This window comes from Uranotaenia lowii, chromosome 3 (assembly GCF_029784155.1).
Source record: "Uranotaenia lowii strain MFRU-FL chromosome 3, ASM2978415v1, whole genome shotgun sequence".
Lineage (NCBI taxonomy): Eukaryota > Metazoa > Arthropoda > Insecta > Diptera > Culicidae > Uranotaenia > Uranotaenia lowii.
The window spans coordinates 11,268,735-11,284,943 of record NC_073693.1 but is presented as its reverse complement, the minus strand read 5'-3'; the positions used below and the strand labels follow the sequence as shown (position 1 = coordinate 11,284,943).

General features: G+C 37.0%; 1 protein-coding gene across 8 annotated transcripts in view; it reads right to left on the bottom strand.

Moving 5' to 3' along the window:
- LOC129757447 (hornerin) overlaps positions 1 to 16,209 on the bottom strand; it is a 73,298-nt gene that overhangs the window by 21,294 nt on the left and 35,795 nt on the right. For 7 of the 8 annotated variants that reach the window (XM_055754675.1, XM_055754674.1, XM_055754672.1 and 4 more), the window contains one exon: positions 8,956 to 9,500. In XM_055754675.1, coding sequence (XP_055610650.1) covers positions 8,956 to 9,500 — 545 coding nt within the window. The remainder of the gene's footprint in view (positions 1 to 8,955; positions 9,501 to 16,209) is intronic. The other variant, XM_055754680.1, reaches the window with a different exon arrangement.

Here is a 16,209-nt window from a genome sequence, read left to right as displayed (position 1 = left end):
AATCACATTAATAAAAAAGATCGTCTCTAAATTTTACAAACGTTTTACCAAAAAAATACTAAAACTTTATCGCTAAACGCTGAATGAGTCTGAGCTTTGAGGTTAGTTGACAACGTGATTGTCGTTCAACATTTTTTGCCCAATTCTAGTAGTATAGAATGATATTTTTTAAAGATTTTTATGATTTTCAGGTATAAACATAACAATTTTGTATGGTACCTTGTGCTAAACTGATCTCTCTTTTTTGAATCGGAATTTAGATTTTATATTGTTTATTCGATTGTGGAAATTTATTGAAAATTATTGTAACCCCAAACATGCTACGTCTTGAATAATGTTTTCTGTGACTGAAATCGCCGAAAATCAATTTATTCGTTTTCTTTAATCGTTTATGAAATTTCATCTGTTGTTTTGTATAGATTGTGCTTTTAAAATACAGTTTTTAAATCTTACTAAAGTACTTTGCTTTGAAGCATGTATGTCACATTTTTAATATTTTCAAACTATTTAAAAAAAACGTGTCAATTTTTTAAAGAATATAAAAACGTAAGATCTTACTAGGGGGGGAGGGGGGGTTTTGAAAAATCTTACTTTGTCTTACCAGGGGGGGAGGGAGGGTTGAAAATTTCCAAAATCGTGCTTACGTAATTAGTGAACGGCCCCTAAGCAATTTTTTTAAGTCTACGAACGTTAAAATGAATACACACAACGAAAAATGTAATACACGAAGATTTAAAAATAGAACAGTAAACTCTACTGAGTATAAAAGAATGCAAAATATCTCTAAGGAATATAAAAGATTGTAAACTGTACGGAGTATAAACAGAAACGTTGGTCATATAGTCTCTGTAACTAGACCATTATAGGAGCTAGTCGATAAGGCATCGGAAAATAGAATTAGTAGAAGAAGAAGAGGTGGACGTGTTAAAAGAATGGTAGTTCACTGCATCGAAAACGACGTCCTCTTCAGCGCCTGCAGCTTTTTGGCACTTTGAGACAACAATCAGAGCATCGAAATGAGGTCGGTTCTGGACGGCCGACAATCCAGAGGAACAAAAAGCTCCATAGGATGCTGAAGAGGAAGTCACAGAAGTCCCCATTCGACAATATCCTTGCTGGCTGATTGTTTCCATCCTGCTTCGTCTTGTGATGGAATATGAGATATGTTCTATTTGGTTTCTTTCAGTCATATAGTCTGATTTCTGGGTGCAACTGTCCTAGAGAGAATCTAACAATGCCATATTAGCTATTTGAAGATCGTAGAATGATACCTCCTACGAGCGGTTTTTTCCCAACCCAAAGCCGGTCCGTTTGAAATTCATATCGAATCAGATGACACCTTTCGCGACTACAATTTCAGCGAGGTGATTGAGTCGAATAGGATGACATCACCGTCGGGATTCATCTGAGTCGCAAGCGTCTAAGACCCGTACGTGTGCTGTATCAGACGCGAGTCTAGGATAAGCTGCTCTCGATTCGGTACACGGCGGGCAAAAAACCTAGGGTTGTCAGCCAAAAAGGGAGGAGGAAGACCGGACCACGGTCGGAGTAGAATGCCCTTTCGTCGGGGGGCCTTCGAGTAGTGTGCGTCCGATCCTAGCAGTAAAGCATACAAAAATAAGACTTTACCTTCTCGTTTGCCGAGCTGTTAGGTACGTTGCGAACGTTGGGTAGGATACCTCCACCGCCGTGGAGTATCTGAGTTAACGCGCTCCCTACGAAGGAAGCTGCGCGGATAAGACTTTACCTTCTTCGCAGTCGAACTCGTAGGGGGAAGAGTATTTACGCCGCGAAATACTCTTGGGTAGGGGACTTCATGTCGTCGGCGGGTGAGTCACCTGAGTCGGTGTAGGATGAATTCTTCGCTGGGAATCATCCGAGTAGTTTTTCGTAAAGCCCCTGGCGTGTGCTGTGACAGGCGCGTGTCCAGGATAAGCTGCTCTCGTTTCGGCACACGGACGGGCAAAGAGGAGAGGGCCTCGAGCCAAACCAAGCGGAGCCAAGATCTCGAGTTGTCAGAGGAAAGGTCATTGGTCTCTTGCAGTGGTCTCAAACAGAAGCGGAGCGCACGATAGTCGTGGAAACCAAGCGAGCCTCGAGTTGCGAATGAGACCGGACCTCGAGTCGTCAGAAGAGAGGTCCTTAGTCTTGAACCGTAGCAGAAGGCAGGGTATACATGCTGGAGCTTTGTCTCGAACTGGAGTTGGCCGATAAGCGCTTGTCAGTAATCTTCCTTGGTTTTTGTTCCTGATCTTAAGCACGTACCAGTTCCGGGATTTTTCGTAGAAAGTTCCTTCAACTTTACCCGCAAAGTTTTCGATAGAACGTCCAATCAAGAACGGGTTTTTTTTTGGCAGTTGGTTTCCTAGCACCTTGAAACGTCAAAATATAAACGACCGTGTAAACTTTGGGGATCCATTCATTTCGGAATTGATGATTAATACGTCCAAGACGAAGTACATGCTGGCCTGCGGATCCGAGACTGACCGAACCCGTTTGTCCAGTAATAACAAGGTCACGATCGACGGCGACGAGCTGGAGATAGTCGAAGACTTTGTCTATCTCGGCTCACTGGTGACCGCAGACAATGACACCAGCCGTGAGATCCGGAGGCGAATTATCAGCGGGTGTCGTGCCTACTATGGACTCCACAAGCAACTGCAGTCGAGAAGACTTAGCCCTCGCACAGAGTGTAACCTGTATATGACGGTCATTAGACCGGTTGCTCTCTACGGGCACGAGACATGGATATTGCTCGAGGAGGACCTGCGTACACTCGGAGTATTCGAGCGACGAGTGTTAAGAACCATCTTTGGCGGCGTACAGGAGAACGGAGTGTGGAGGCGAAGGATGATCCACGAGCTCGCGCGACTCTACGGCGAACCCAGTATTCAGAAGGTGGTGAAAGCTGGTCGGATACGCTGGGCGGGACATGTTGCAAGAATGCCGGACGACTGTCCTGCGAAACAGGTGTTTGCTACGAATCCAGTAGGAACAAGACGAGCGGAGGCGCAACGAGCGAGGTGGTTAGACCAAGTGGAGCGTGATCTGGCGAACGTGGGGTGCCCGAGAAATTGGAGAACGGTTGCCATAGACCGAGTGAATTTCAGGAATTATGTTCGTCAAGATATGTCGTGAGACGGTATACTATGTAAATAAATAAAATAACCATTTCGGAATTGTCCGGTTAGGATGGTCACCCGGTGATGGGCTCATCACCACGCGCTCTACAACACCTTATCGATGAAAAAAAATCGTTGCCTTTTGAACGATGCTCGAGAGTAAAATACGTCCGATACCGACGAAGGCTAGAAGCAAACTCCCCTAGATCAAGTTGTTGAGAGGAACAAAGATCGGAGTCTCGATGTCTATTTTTGCTGTGTCTATTTTAGGCCAAAGAGCGAAACTGCAATGTGGCGTCTCACATGTCTGCTCTCGACTTCCTGATGAATATGGTTAGTAGTACCTAATGATATTATCGTCATAGCTGAGGATTACAACCTACCGAATTTGCTTTGGACCTTCGACGAAAATGCAGATGGATTTTTACCAGTGAACGCCTCCATCGAGCAGGAGCTTGCTGTCATCGAATTGCCAATAGCTTGCGGGTTGTCTCAGATGTTTTCGCTTGCGAAGGCCAATGGTAGAACTCTCGACCTTCTGTTTGCGAATTGAGCTGATCTTTTACACCCTCCAAATGCAGCTTTAAATACCAACAGACATCATCATCCTACTGCCTTACTGCTCGACTATTTTGCTGACAAGCTTACGAATCCCGTTAGCCCACATAGACTAAATCTGGACTTTATGCACTGTTATAAGGAACGTCTAATGGAAATGGTACTGGACAAAGACTGGCAAATACTTTTCGAAGATCTGAACATCTATGTTGCTTTATCAACCTTCTATGATCTCTGGGACATCTCTGGGAGGGACTTCAAAAGCATGCCCACGCCGCATAGTGGGGCAGGCCCTATGAAAGCTTGGCCAAAACCCTTTTTTGTAAATTTCAAAAATTCATCATAAATTTATGCTTTTCAGAAACTGGACATTACACCGATCACAAATCTGTCAAACAAAACTTAAAATTCGTTGTTTCATACTATTATCTACGTAGGTGAAGTTGGGGTTTGATGTTATATATGTTCAATACTCCACTAAAATTTTATTTCTTGAAGAAATAAAAAAAAAATTAACATGGATGTGTTCAGAATAATATGAAATTTATTTATTCGAGTTTGAAGAATTGAAAAAAAAACGTAATTTTTTTAACGAGCATAAACGTGTAACGTTAAAAAATTACGAATTTCCATCATATTGGGACATCTGGAAAACATTTTACCCCACGTTACCCCACTATCATTTCTAATCGAGCATTGAAATGGAAGTCTCAGCTATCCAACAAAACAAAAACTAGTTGCCACTTTTTGCCTATTCAAAAGTTATTCACGTTTTAGTGAAACATGTTTTTTGACAATTTTCGTACTTGTGGAATTGCTTTTGATAGTGGTTTTTGCTATAAAAACTTGAACTGAATCAAATTTGAAAATTGTATTTTTTTTTTCAATTTATTTTCCTCTTAGTTTGATAATACTATTTGGGTTTTTAAAAGTTATATTTATTTACAGACAAGCAGATCAGATTCTTTGGAATATGAACTTTCTATAACCTTCTCAAATCCTTTTCGGTCAGATGTTGAGCACCTATCTGTAAACTAACTTAATTTTTTATTCAACATTTTTTGTAGAGATCTTAAAGTTTTACTTAAAAATAAAATAGAAATTATTTATACACTGAATGTTTGGATATTTAAAAAAAAACAATGCAACCATGTTTTTTGCTGTCATATTGAGTAACAGCCTAAATACTTGATCCATTAGCTACTTATATAAGGTACCAATATGAGTTTATGGCTTCATTATCTGAACTTATTTGTTCTGTTACCACTGATCACACTGATATGACACTTAGAACAAAATTTCATTAATATTTTTCATATTTAATTTGTATGGAAGCATTCGTTTCATAGATGGAATGAGTTTTAGGCCATCATAATAAACGATTTGTCGTACCCTCAGAGGTCAAATCTGGTTCAATTTGGTTCAATTTGCTTGATTTGTTCCTTGTCAGGTTCCTACCAGTTGTTAGATCTTTTGTGGTTGCTTGGTTAGTTTTTTGAAATGTAGAAATTTGGAAATCTCCTTCTTCCAGAGAAGAGATTGGTCTCAAATTAGCGCTAAAATAACATGCATTTCTTTCTTGCAAGTTTGGGTCCATTTGCATTATTTATTCAAGAGTTTTGTAGATATTCAGGTAACATTTGTATGGAGACCCCCCATTCTTGTGATGGGAGGCATCTTAAAGCATCATTTAGCTTATAAACGGTCCTAAAACCCCTTACATGATCTTTTTCACGCCGATCGACTGAGTAGCCTTCAAGTTGATAAGGAAAATCTGATAAACAAAGTTATCTAGATCAAATTTCATAACATTTAGATGAAAAAAAATTACATCAACTTAAAGATTTTGATCAGATGAACAACTTTTCAGAAGACTTCAAACCAGTAGGATTTCATTTAAAAAAGTTATGAGGTTTTGACCATCGATTGGTCAGGTCTGCCCCACTGTGCGCCGCCTAAACGACTTCACCGGCACCAGCCCTACAAGCTCTCTTGGTAGAATTCAGAATTGCGGAGGAGCCGCAGCTTAGTTCGCAAAGCCCGTCAACGCTACTTTCCGAGACCGAGACATGCCAATGCTCTCATAGCTAGAGATTGAATGGCCGACTCTTGGCAACGCTGTTTTCAACCAATACATTTCTAATATCTAACGCAACGTGAAACAAGATCCTTCGACATTTTGGAATAACATAAACTGTCGCCGCTTTACTAACTGTATCCCATCGTCTATGACAAGACGATTAATGAACAAGAAGTTCTAAAAGTGCTAAATCCTCTTAACCCCTTGAAAGGATTTGGGCCTAAATAATGGGTTTCCAACATCGTTTGATCTAAAAATAGCTGCTTCGCTGGTCACACCGCCTGTGATCGATCTCGGAAGGTACTTTTTCTACACCGTGGAAAATCGCATCAATCTCACCGATCCAGGAAATGCTCATCGTGTGGAGAACTACAGACCGATATCGATTCTTCGCTGCTTTTCCAAAGTGCTAGAAGTCCTGATATACGAGAGAACCTATTCAGCAGCTACTTCAAAACTCACCGATGTCCAGCACTGGTTCATTCAAAAACAATAAACCTTGACAAACCTAATGACCAGGTAAAAGCTGCAAGTGGATTTCATATAGATACGTAGATTTCGACAAAGTACCTCACAGAATCGTAAGAGCAAAACTTGATCGATATTGATTTCCCGAGTTGGCAACTAAATGGCTGTATTTGTGACTGTTGAGTCGTCAAGGCATTATAAACATTCGTGGAACTCACTTCTCCGTGTTCGATATGCCGTCTGGTATTCCGCAGGGTAGTCATCTTGGACCGCTTGTCTTCGTGATATTTATTAACGGCCTTGAAACATTCCTTCAGTCGCCGAAACTGCTATTCGCAGAGGTTCTTGACTAGATATTGGATTGTGTTGCGCTTCAGGAGGACATCGACCGATCATTAGTGTGGTGCGAATTACACGGTATGGAAGTTAACGTCGAAAAATGTAGTTGTAAAAGTGTGTGAATGGATTCAACCGACATCAGTCAGTCGGTCGACAAACAACGGTATCAAGTAGAGCGTTTCCCCCGGTACTTCGTGATCCGGAGGCTCTCCAGTGCTGTTTCCGAGCTTCGGAGCCCTGGACAGGTCTGCACAATAAGTTTTCTTTAGAACCAGAGCCTCTGTTGTCTACGACTACGGTTTGAGTGGCACCTCTCTCGAAAGAGTAACCTCCATTAAAGACCTCGGAATAATATTTAAACATTTGGCGTTTTTTTCCCAGCATTCTTAAGAATAGCTTTTGAATGAATGCAGACGATTTGAATTCCTGAAAAAAATTTAAGTATGATATATGATTTAAATATGACACCAAATTACAAATTAGAAATCTAAAGCGTTTAAAGATAAAATGTTATATTTAGATTTCTGATTTTAAGGACTCCTCTTTTAGTTTGTTAATCTTATAATAGGGGAGAATGAGGATACTTGATCCCTGGGGATACTTGATTCCTTAGCTATATCTCGAAACTGGAATGTCTTACAAATATCAAATGTTCTAGAAAAATGTGCCAAAATAAGCAAAATAACAATGCTTGTAGTTTAAAAATTTTTAAACAAAATAATTAGTTGAGTAATTGAACTTTGTTTGAAAAATTTCACAAAATGTAACTTGAAGATCTTTTTTCATCACTTTATAATGTTCCTTACATGGGAAAATTATGAAAAAAATATTTGTTCCAATGTATCAATCGTTCGAGCGTAAATTGAACTTCATAATGCCATATTTTCAAAGCAATGGAAAACTCTCAACTTTTTTCAGAAAAAGTTTTCTAAAATGTTGATTATGGGTACAATTGATCCCCTAGAGTTGGGTACAATTGATCCCCCTTCCAAACGGCATATTCTTCTTCTGAATTGATCGTTATGATTGCTGATTACAAAATTACTAATATTTATCCAAAAACTAATATTTATCAAACAGTTGTCTGAAGAAAAGAGCAAAAATAATTAATTTTCTCTTAATTATAAAAAATAGCGCCTTTAAGTATGCAATGTTGTTAGCGTTGAGACAAAGTTACAGAATTTTCTTCTTATGTCTGCTAAAAATTGTCAAATGAGAACAAACATGACCAAAATAGTCAATTAACATTCTATCTTGGTCAATTGCCAGGCATTTTACAGATGTACTTCCGAATTCATTGTTAGGTAATAATTGTAAAAATATTGGACAATCGCTTTTTCTGTCGTCTGGTACTAAATTTGAAACCCCCGTGTTTAAATTTCGAACAACGCAATTATTGCCAAAAAGTTTAATCTCTTTCGGTGCCCTTTCCTCAAAACTCCCGTGCGCAAATTTAAAAAGCAATCCATTGCATTATAACGTCAATATTGCTAAAAACAGTGAAAATTAATTAATATGGACGACCCTTTTCGTCGACCCCTGGCAAAACATTTGACATCTGAAATCGATTCTCCGTCCCTGAAAACTACCGTGTGCAAATTTTCTTCCCAATCCGATGTATGATATCGAAGATATTGCAAAAATATTGAATGAGTAATATGGACGAACCCCTTTGCTGGCCCCTTACACTGAATTTAAAACCAGAACAAACATGACCAAAATAGTCAATTAACATTCTATCTTGGGTTTTGTTTGATTTTTATACAAGGATTACGGCTTCCTGAATAAAAGATCAAGTCTCCTTCAATAGGGGATCAAGTCTCCCCTAACATCAGAAAAATCGCAATACTTTTACTCCCACGAAAATGCTTCTAGTTCATCAACGGGTTCAAGTATCGATCTAATTTTTGGAGCATAGAAACTTGAAGTTACATGCTGTCAGAAAATGTCAAAGACGGTGAGTTGCTAATTTTTTTCAGAAAGATATGGTGAAAATAAGAAAAGGGGATCAAGTATCCCCACTCTCCCCTACTGAAATTAAATTTTGCGATTCATTAATAAGTCGATACCCGTAAATTGGTATTTATTTAAAAAAAAAACCAGTCAGTCCTATTAAATGTACATTAAATGTAATTAGAAGCTTAACTTCCATATATAGGAATTTATTGACCTGGGCAAAGAAAATTCAATCAAACTGTAAAGATGATAAACTATGAATTTTTCGAATTTCCCAAAGATTTCCTGATAAAAAATTAACAAAAAGTTGAGTGTCCGGTATTCGAAGCGAATGCGCTGACAGAATGAATTCAATCACTCAATGGACCCATTCGACTAGCTCAACGTCTGTGGTTCAACCCTCCCACAAGACACACACACACATTCACTCACCCCATCATGACGCCCATATAGCTGGGTCGCATACTGCCCGGGTATCCTCCTCCGCCATACCCGGTGCCATCCCGATAGCTGGCCCGCTCATCCTGGTACCACTCCGGTCGATAGTACCAGTTGCGGTCATCGTAGACGGACCCTCGGCCGGAGTAGTACCCGAGAACGCCATAGGGCCGCCCATAGGTCCTCATCATCATCGAATCCCGATCGGCATAATAGGCCGATGATGGACTTGCGCCACCTCCTCCTCCCCCGCTTCCAACGCCTTGGCCACCGTAGCCGCTACAGCTGACGCACCGTTGATCCCGACCTGCTCCCCCACTTCCGGATCCTCCATACTGGGACTGTTGCCGATGGTGGTCATCCCGGGTTATCCGTAGCAGACTGTCGATGATGGGCGATGATTTGGAATCGGACGAAGCCAGGGCCGTCGACTGGCCACTATCGCTGCCTCCGCTTCCCCGATCAAGGGCTGCTCCGGAAACGCCCGACCCAAACGCAGCCAGCATCACAGCTGCCACCATCGCACTGCCGGTGCCCAGCTGGAAGTAAAACGGAGAAGATGGAAAAATGATAGTAAATATGCTACTATTAATACATTTCGGAGCCATGGCCGTTTGGTCATAAATAAGGTAGCTTATAGTCCAGTGGTTTTCAAACTTTTTTCACTCATCGCCCCCTTTTGCAAAATTTTCAAGCTCAACGCCCCCCTTGGTAAATTTTCAAACACTCTATTAAAAACAAATAAAAATTTGGATCATTGATTTTTATTTTCAAAACTTTCTACCAAAACCCGGGTAATATCCAGGCAAATTTTGTCAAAACCCAGGAGTTTCAGTACAAAAAAATCAAGGAAAAATATTTCCGTCATAATTTATCAGCAGTTTTCAACCGTATTTTATTTAGGCATTCAAAAAACTTTTCATGATTATTTCCATATGAAGTGAATAACTCCGGGCAAAATCCGGGCTTTTTTCAATGAAATCCAGGCAACAAGGCCGGGCTTTTGTCGAGTAAAAAACTTAAAAAAAAAACTAAATATCCGGGCAAACCCGGATAAAACCGAGTAGTTTGGCAACCTTTACTTATACCCTTTTGGCTACTAAGGCCTCATATTGCTTCAAACCTCCAGTAAACACTTAATTCTATGTAAAGATTCCTGGACACATACTAATACTGATTAATTAGTTTGATATCAAATCATGTATCTAAAATTTTGTTAAACAATATTTTCTTTCAAATATTAATTTGCATTAGTGTTGAAGACTAAATTGCATTATTGAATACAAATTAAATACTGTCATGCCGGTAAAATAACGCAACCTAATAGTATTTTTTCTTGATATCTGAATTTGAGTCCTGTTCACAGTTATGCAGCATTCACGGGTCTTAAAGTTTAAATTAGATTTTTATAACTAAATCCAGGTGGTGTTTGTAACAACCGAAAAGATTAAAAGTTTATCCATGGCAGATGGCACAATTGATTTTTTTAATCGATGGAAATAGAGATGAACAAATAAGAACTATAAATAAAAATTCTCTTATCTAAAATAATTTTTACATATTTTCTTCCAAAAATGTCTATCACTAAATCACAGATGACGCCTTTGAATACAGATTTTTTTGAAGGTTTTTTTTCTGTTTGGCTGATTTTAAAATTATGTTATAATTTTAATTATTAAAATTATAAATTTATATATTTATAATTTTATAATTATAAATTTATAAGATAAAACGTTTTAAAGATTATCAAGCATTGCCATTTAAAATTATTCTTGTTTTAATATAACCCAATAAAATCTCACCAAACAAGATCAACATGTAGAGCGTATACAAAATCAGTGACAATATAAAGAAAAACCTTTTAATTACATTTAAAAATAATCATTGAGATACTGGAAATTTTTTTTTGTGAAATCATAGATGTTTTAGTCTTCAACTTGATGTCTAGTTTTGTAAAGTAACTTCATTTTTTGCATCGAACTTACTCGTTGTTATTTTAAGTCTAATCTTCAAATCTACGGTGTTTTATGGTTTGTGAATTACGACCTCATCGCCCCCTTGAGCCCTTCCAACGCCCCCCAAATTCAACATTGAGCTCACCGCCCCCCTGGAAGATCTCAACGCCCCCAAGGGGGCGGTAGGGACCACTTTGAAAATCACTGTTATAGTCGATGTTAAAATGTTTTCCAAATAGATGTCACTGGGTGATTGGGTTTCGAAGTTTTTGAGCTTAGTGTGGGAAAAACAGTAAATCATTCTTTTATATGCTCCACCGAGGCCGGTTGATGGTTGATAGAAAGGGGCTTTAATTGAAAGACATGAAAAGTCGAGATCTGGTGTTAGTTGGAAACAAATAAATTTGGCCGAACATCTTCTTTCTGGAAAATTCGGCGAATTTATACGTGATTTTCAAGAATTTTCTTCATTATGAATCACAATAAAACATCATTTTAACCATTTAAATGTTTATAATCCTTAAACTTATTTGTTCATAAAAGCGGTTCTCCATTTTTCCCCTAGCGTGGTCCTTAAACTTAAAAAAAATACAAAATACAAATTAACAAAATGAAAAGTACATGGACAAAACCATCTATAATGAAAAAATATGATAATGTTAATTTTAACAAAAATGCCAAAATTTGCAAGTAGTGCAGATATTTCACAAAATTTATAAAAAAAAAAACAGAAGTTATCATTATAACAATATTTCTCCCTTAAGTCCCTTTAGTTGAGAGTCGTTTTTACTTGAAAATCTGCTTGATTTTATATTAATATTTAATTTCGACTTTTTTTTAATTTTCCGTTTTAGGGCATCCTAGTGAATAAATTCTTAAATTCTATGGAGTGAGTTGTGGTGTGTAAATCTATGATCTACTTTTCTATCTCAATTCCCTTAAAAAAATATCTTATTAAAAACAGGAAATTTTGTGGACTAGTTTTACACTAAGTTTTAAAAGAATCCATATCTTTGGAATTTTCTTGTATAACCACAAAATGTGAATTCATAACTCTTCGAAATTTTAACCGCATTGTAATTTAATAAACCATGCACTGCAGCAGGGCCGTAGGAAGAACCGACTCATGGGGAAGAGTTTTGATGATTGATTTTTATCTATGATTTTTTGCCCAACAATTCACGAAAACAAACAAAATTTAAAAAAAAATATGTTTGTAACTATATTGTTAATCATTTCTAAGTACTTAAAAGTTTTCGTAATAAATTGTAACTTTAAAAAATTGGTCCTAAACTTTAAAGGTGGGCTGAATTCGCTTTCATCGATGGTAAAATCTTTGAATTAGTTAAAGAGTGTGATAGATCAAATTTAGTTGATTTCGGCACAAAATAAGTTTTTTTAGCAAAGTTTTTCATTTCTAAAAAAATTATTCTATACTCAAATCAAACAAGCCCAATCTTCCAAACTATTTTTCAAATTCAAAGATTTTAACCTTTGATGAAATTAAATTAAATTTTACAAAAAAAAAGCGATACAAATTATCAGATTTTCGGATCAAATTTTCTTGATGCAAAATTCAACGAATTGAATGATTTTAGTATGAAATTTGGCTTTAAAAAAAGGGCAATACATTGCGGACCAAATACGAGATTTCTCGTTTTTTCGCTTGCCGCTAGTATGCTAACATAATTCAAATGTTATGAATCTAATCTAAATCAACAAAATGTAACACAACACAGTATTTTGTTCATTGGTTTCTGAAACATAAAATGACAAATGTTGGTACCCTTAATGTGTTTATAATGTTGAACAATACACTGGAAAAATAAAGAATTTTTTTGCAGATTTTTAAGATGATGATTTTTCATTTAAAGTAAATATTTTTCATAAAGAAACAATTCCATAATGAAAATCCTGTGGATGATTTTTTTTTAATTTGGGTATTGAACAGAAAACTCAAATTCTACCTCTTATTTGTGATTTTCAGCTGAATTGTGTTTACAAACTAATTTTGTAAAAAAAATTTTTCATGATTTTTTATTATTCCAAAAAAATCATTATAAACAGTTGAAAATTATGAGTTCATCAATAAAAAAAATTAAAATAAAATACGATTTTTCCATTTTTCCATACATTAATTGTTGCAAATTTGTTACTTTATGAAACGAAGGGTTAACACATTAAGGATTGCAGGCATTCAGTATCTCAAAAACCCCTGAACTAAGTTTAACAAATTAAGCATTTTTAAGTAACGGCAAACGTTGTGTTCAATTTTGTCAAACAAAGTTTAACACTTGAATTCAGTCAATTCGAGTTGTACTTCGAAGTGTAGCACACTGTTGGCAAGTGAAAAAACGATATTTTTCGTTTGGTCCGCAATATGTTATGTTCATGATCTTTTGCATTGCTCAACAATTTATGTAGATTGGAAAATTCATTTAAAGCTAAACCATTTTTTATATTTTGAATCTGCATTCTGAATCTGCATTCTGAATCTGCATTCTGAATCTGCATTCTGATCCTGAATTTAAAAATTGCGCTTTGAATTTGTATCCGAATTTTCATACGATTTCTAAAATGTACAAAAAATACGATTTCCGACTCATATTCCAGATTAGCATTTTATGAGCCAAGTTAAAGAGCCGTTTAATCTAAATTCACTATTTAAATTATTTATTTTTAAACAGCATTGTGAGTCAGAATTAAAATGTGAATTTACTAAGATCGGAATCTTATTTTAAATTTTGGATTGCCATTTTTAAGCTTTAATTTTGTGTAAACATAGGAAAAACTATGTTCAAGAATTCCGAATTTGGATATAAAACAACATTTTTCTTTTCTCATATTCGGAAAACTATTATCAAAATATGGAAAATGCATATTATCTCGAAAACATGATTCAAATTTGATATAAAATGTTAAACCAAATTTGAACCAGGATTTCGAAGCAGATTTTTATTTCTAATTTCTTATGATTATTCGAATTGAAAATCAACAATCCTGAATTGGATACAGAATCCAAAATTCGAAAAACTTTACGAGAAATACACTTTTGGTTATGGTAATTATGGAATCAAAACCTCCGAAATGGGTTTGATTTAATTCGAAATTCAATATTTAGACCTGAATTTCGATGAAAAAGAGAAAAAAAATTGAAAAAGTGTAGCAGAATTTTTCTACTTGAGTTGGAGTTTTGAGGTTTTGGCATTAGTTTTTAGCCTAGTTTGTTACTGTTGATTAACCTTACTGTATTATCATAATTTGGTTCGTTCTGAATTTAAAATTTTGAGTGTAGAGTAGAATCTCTCGCTTGCTGTTTTGGATCCTCATGGGGGGGTTTAACCCCCCAAACCCCCCCCCCCCCCCCTGTTCCTACGACCATGCATTGCAGTATTGACGCTGAATAGCCCTACCAGAGATTTCGTCAACACCAACGCCGGCGACACTCACTGGTGAAATTTCATTTTGTCACATTTTTCATCATAACCAAGTAGGAGAAATATAGTAAAAAATTGACACATTTTACAGATTATTATTTTTTTATCATTTTACGTCCCGAGATATTTAAATTAACAATTTACTCCTTAAAGAGTTGTTAAGAGATTGCGTTAAAAACCTTGTGCCTTTCTCTGAAAATATTTGAATTTAATGTGAAAGTTCATCATTAACAAATGGTAACAAAAATGATATGAAATTTCTGGGGATTTGCTAGGTCCCCAAATATTCGTCATTCTTTCAGAAAAAAATATACTACACACAAATCTAGAAATACACAACAATTGAAACTAAAATTTAATCTTATGAACAGTCCTGAAATTGAGTGTACACTAGACTGAGTCGATTTGGGGTCATTATTGATTTTCTCAAACCCTGGGTTCTAAAAAGTTTTGTTTGGTTCAAAATTTATCCATGCTTTTTTGGAAAAATTTTTAGCAATTTTTATATGCGTAAATTTGAACTATTAGGTTTGAATGGGAAAATGGAATGTGTTGTACTGAAAGATCAACATCATTTTTGTTTCTTATTGAAAAATTTCCTTGAAAAATTTATTTGATCAGTTGGATAAATCATACAGTTGACACACTATCAGCATAACTCAAATCAATGTTCGGAAAGTCGCTCAAGAAACCTGATTGCTTTTCTTGAGTGACTTTCCGGTTTCTAGCTAGATTAGGATTGATATCTCCGAGTGCTGTAATCAAGGTTGCCGAAAAAAATTCTGTGTTTTTGATCAAAAAATTCTCGAATTCTGTGATTTGAACCGAAAATTCTCTAAAAAGTTCATAGGGAAATCATGTCAAACATCAACAAATTCGAAATTTCTTACAGTTTTAATTGAAAAAAAAAATCAATTCACATTACCTTGTTTTCATACTTTCATGAGTTATAGTCAGAAATAAAAAGTCGAAAAGGACAAAAATATACAATTATTGAAATCTGTACAAAATTTAGAAAATCTGTGAATTCTGAAAACACGGACACAAATTGTAAATTGGAACGTTTTAACCCTTGCCCAACAAGGCAAGCTGGCTCAACTTGCTAGAGAGTCTAGCCGCCTCAAGCTTGAAATTCTGGGGCTGAGCGAAGTCCGTTGGCCTTATACTGGACAACACAAGACACAATTCGGACAAGTACAGCTTTACTCTGGCATACGAGGAAAACATGCTACTCGGGAACGAGGAGTTGGTTTCCTGTTAAGCCCGCAGGCATACGCGGCCCTCATTAGATGGGAACCGATAAACGAAAGAATAATCGTAGCCAGATTCAGAACACGGGCTAGAAACCTTACAATGGTCCAGTGTTATGCGCCAACTGACGTTGCCAATTTGCAGGAGAAAGAACAGTTTTACAGTGAACTGAACATCGTGGTAGAGAAAATTCCGAAGGGTGACATTCAAATCCATTTGGGCGACTTCAACGCAAAGATTGGCTCCGACAATCGGGACCTTGAGCGCATCATGGGGCGCCATGGTCTAGGACAGATGAGCAAAAACGGAGAGCTGTTTGTAGAATTTTGTGGCAACAACAAAATGGTGATCGGTGAATAGCTATTCCCCCATCGACCAGCACATAAGGTCACTTGGGTATCCCGAGATGGCCGAACAGAAAATCAAATTGACCACATCTGCATCAGCCGAAAATGGAGAAGGAGCCTCCTTGATGTCCGCAACAAACGATGCGCAGACATTGCATCTGACCATCACCTCGTCCTTGGCGAGATACGACTGAGAGTTGCGCATGTCCAACGGCGCGAGGAGAAAGTCGGATGTCGATACGACGTCCGCCGGTTGGA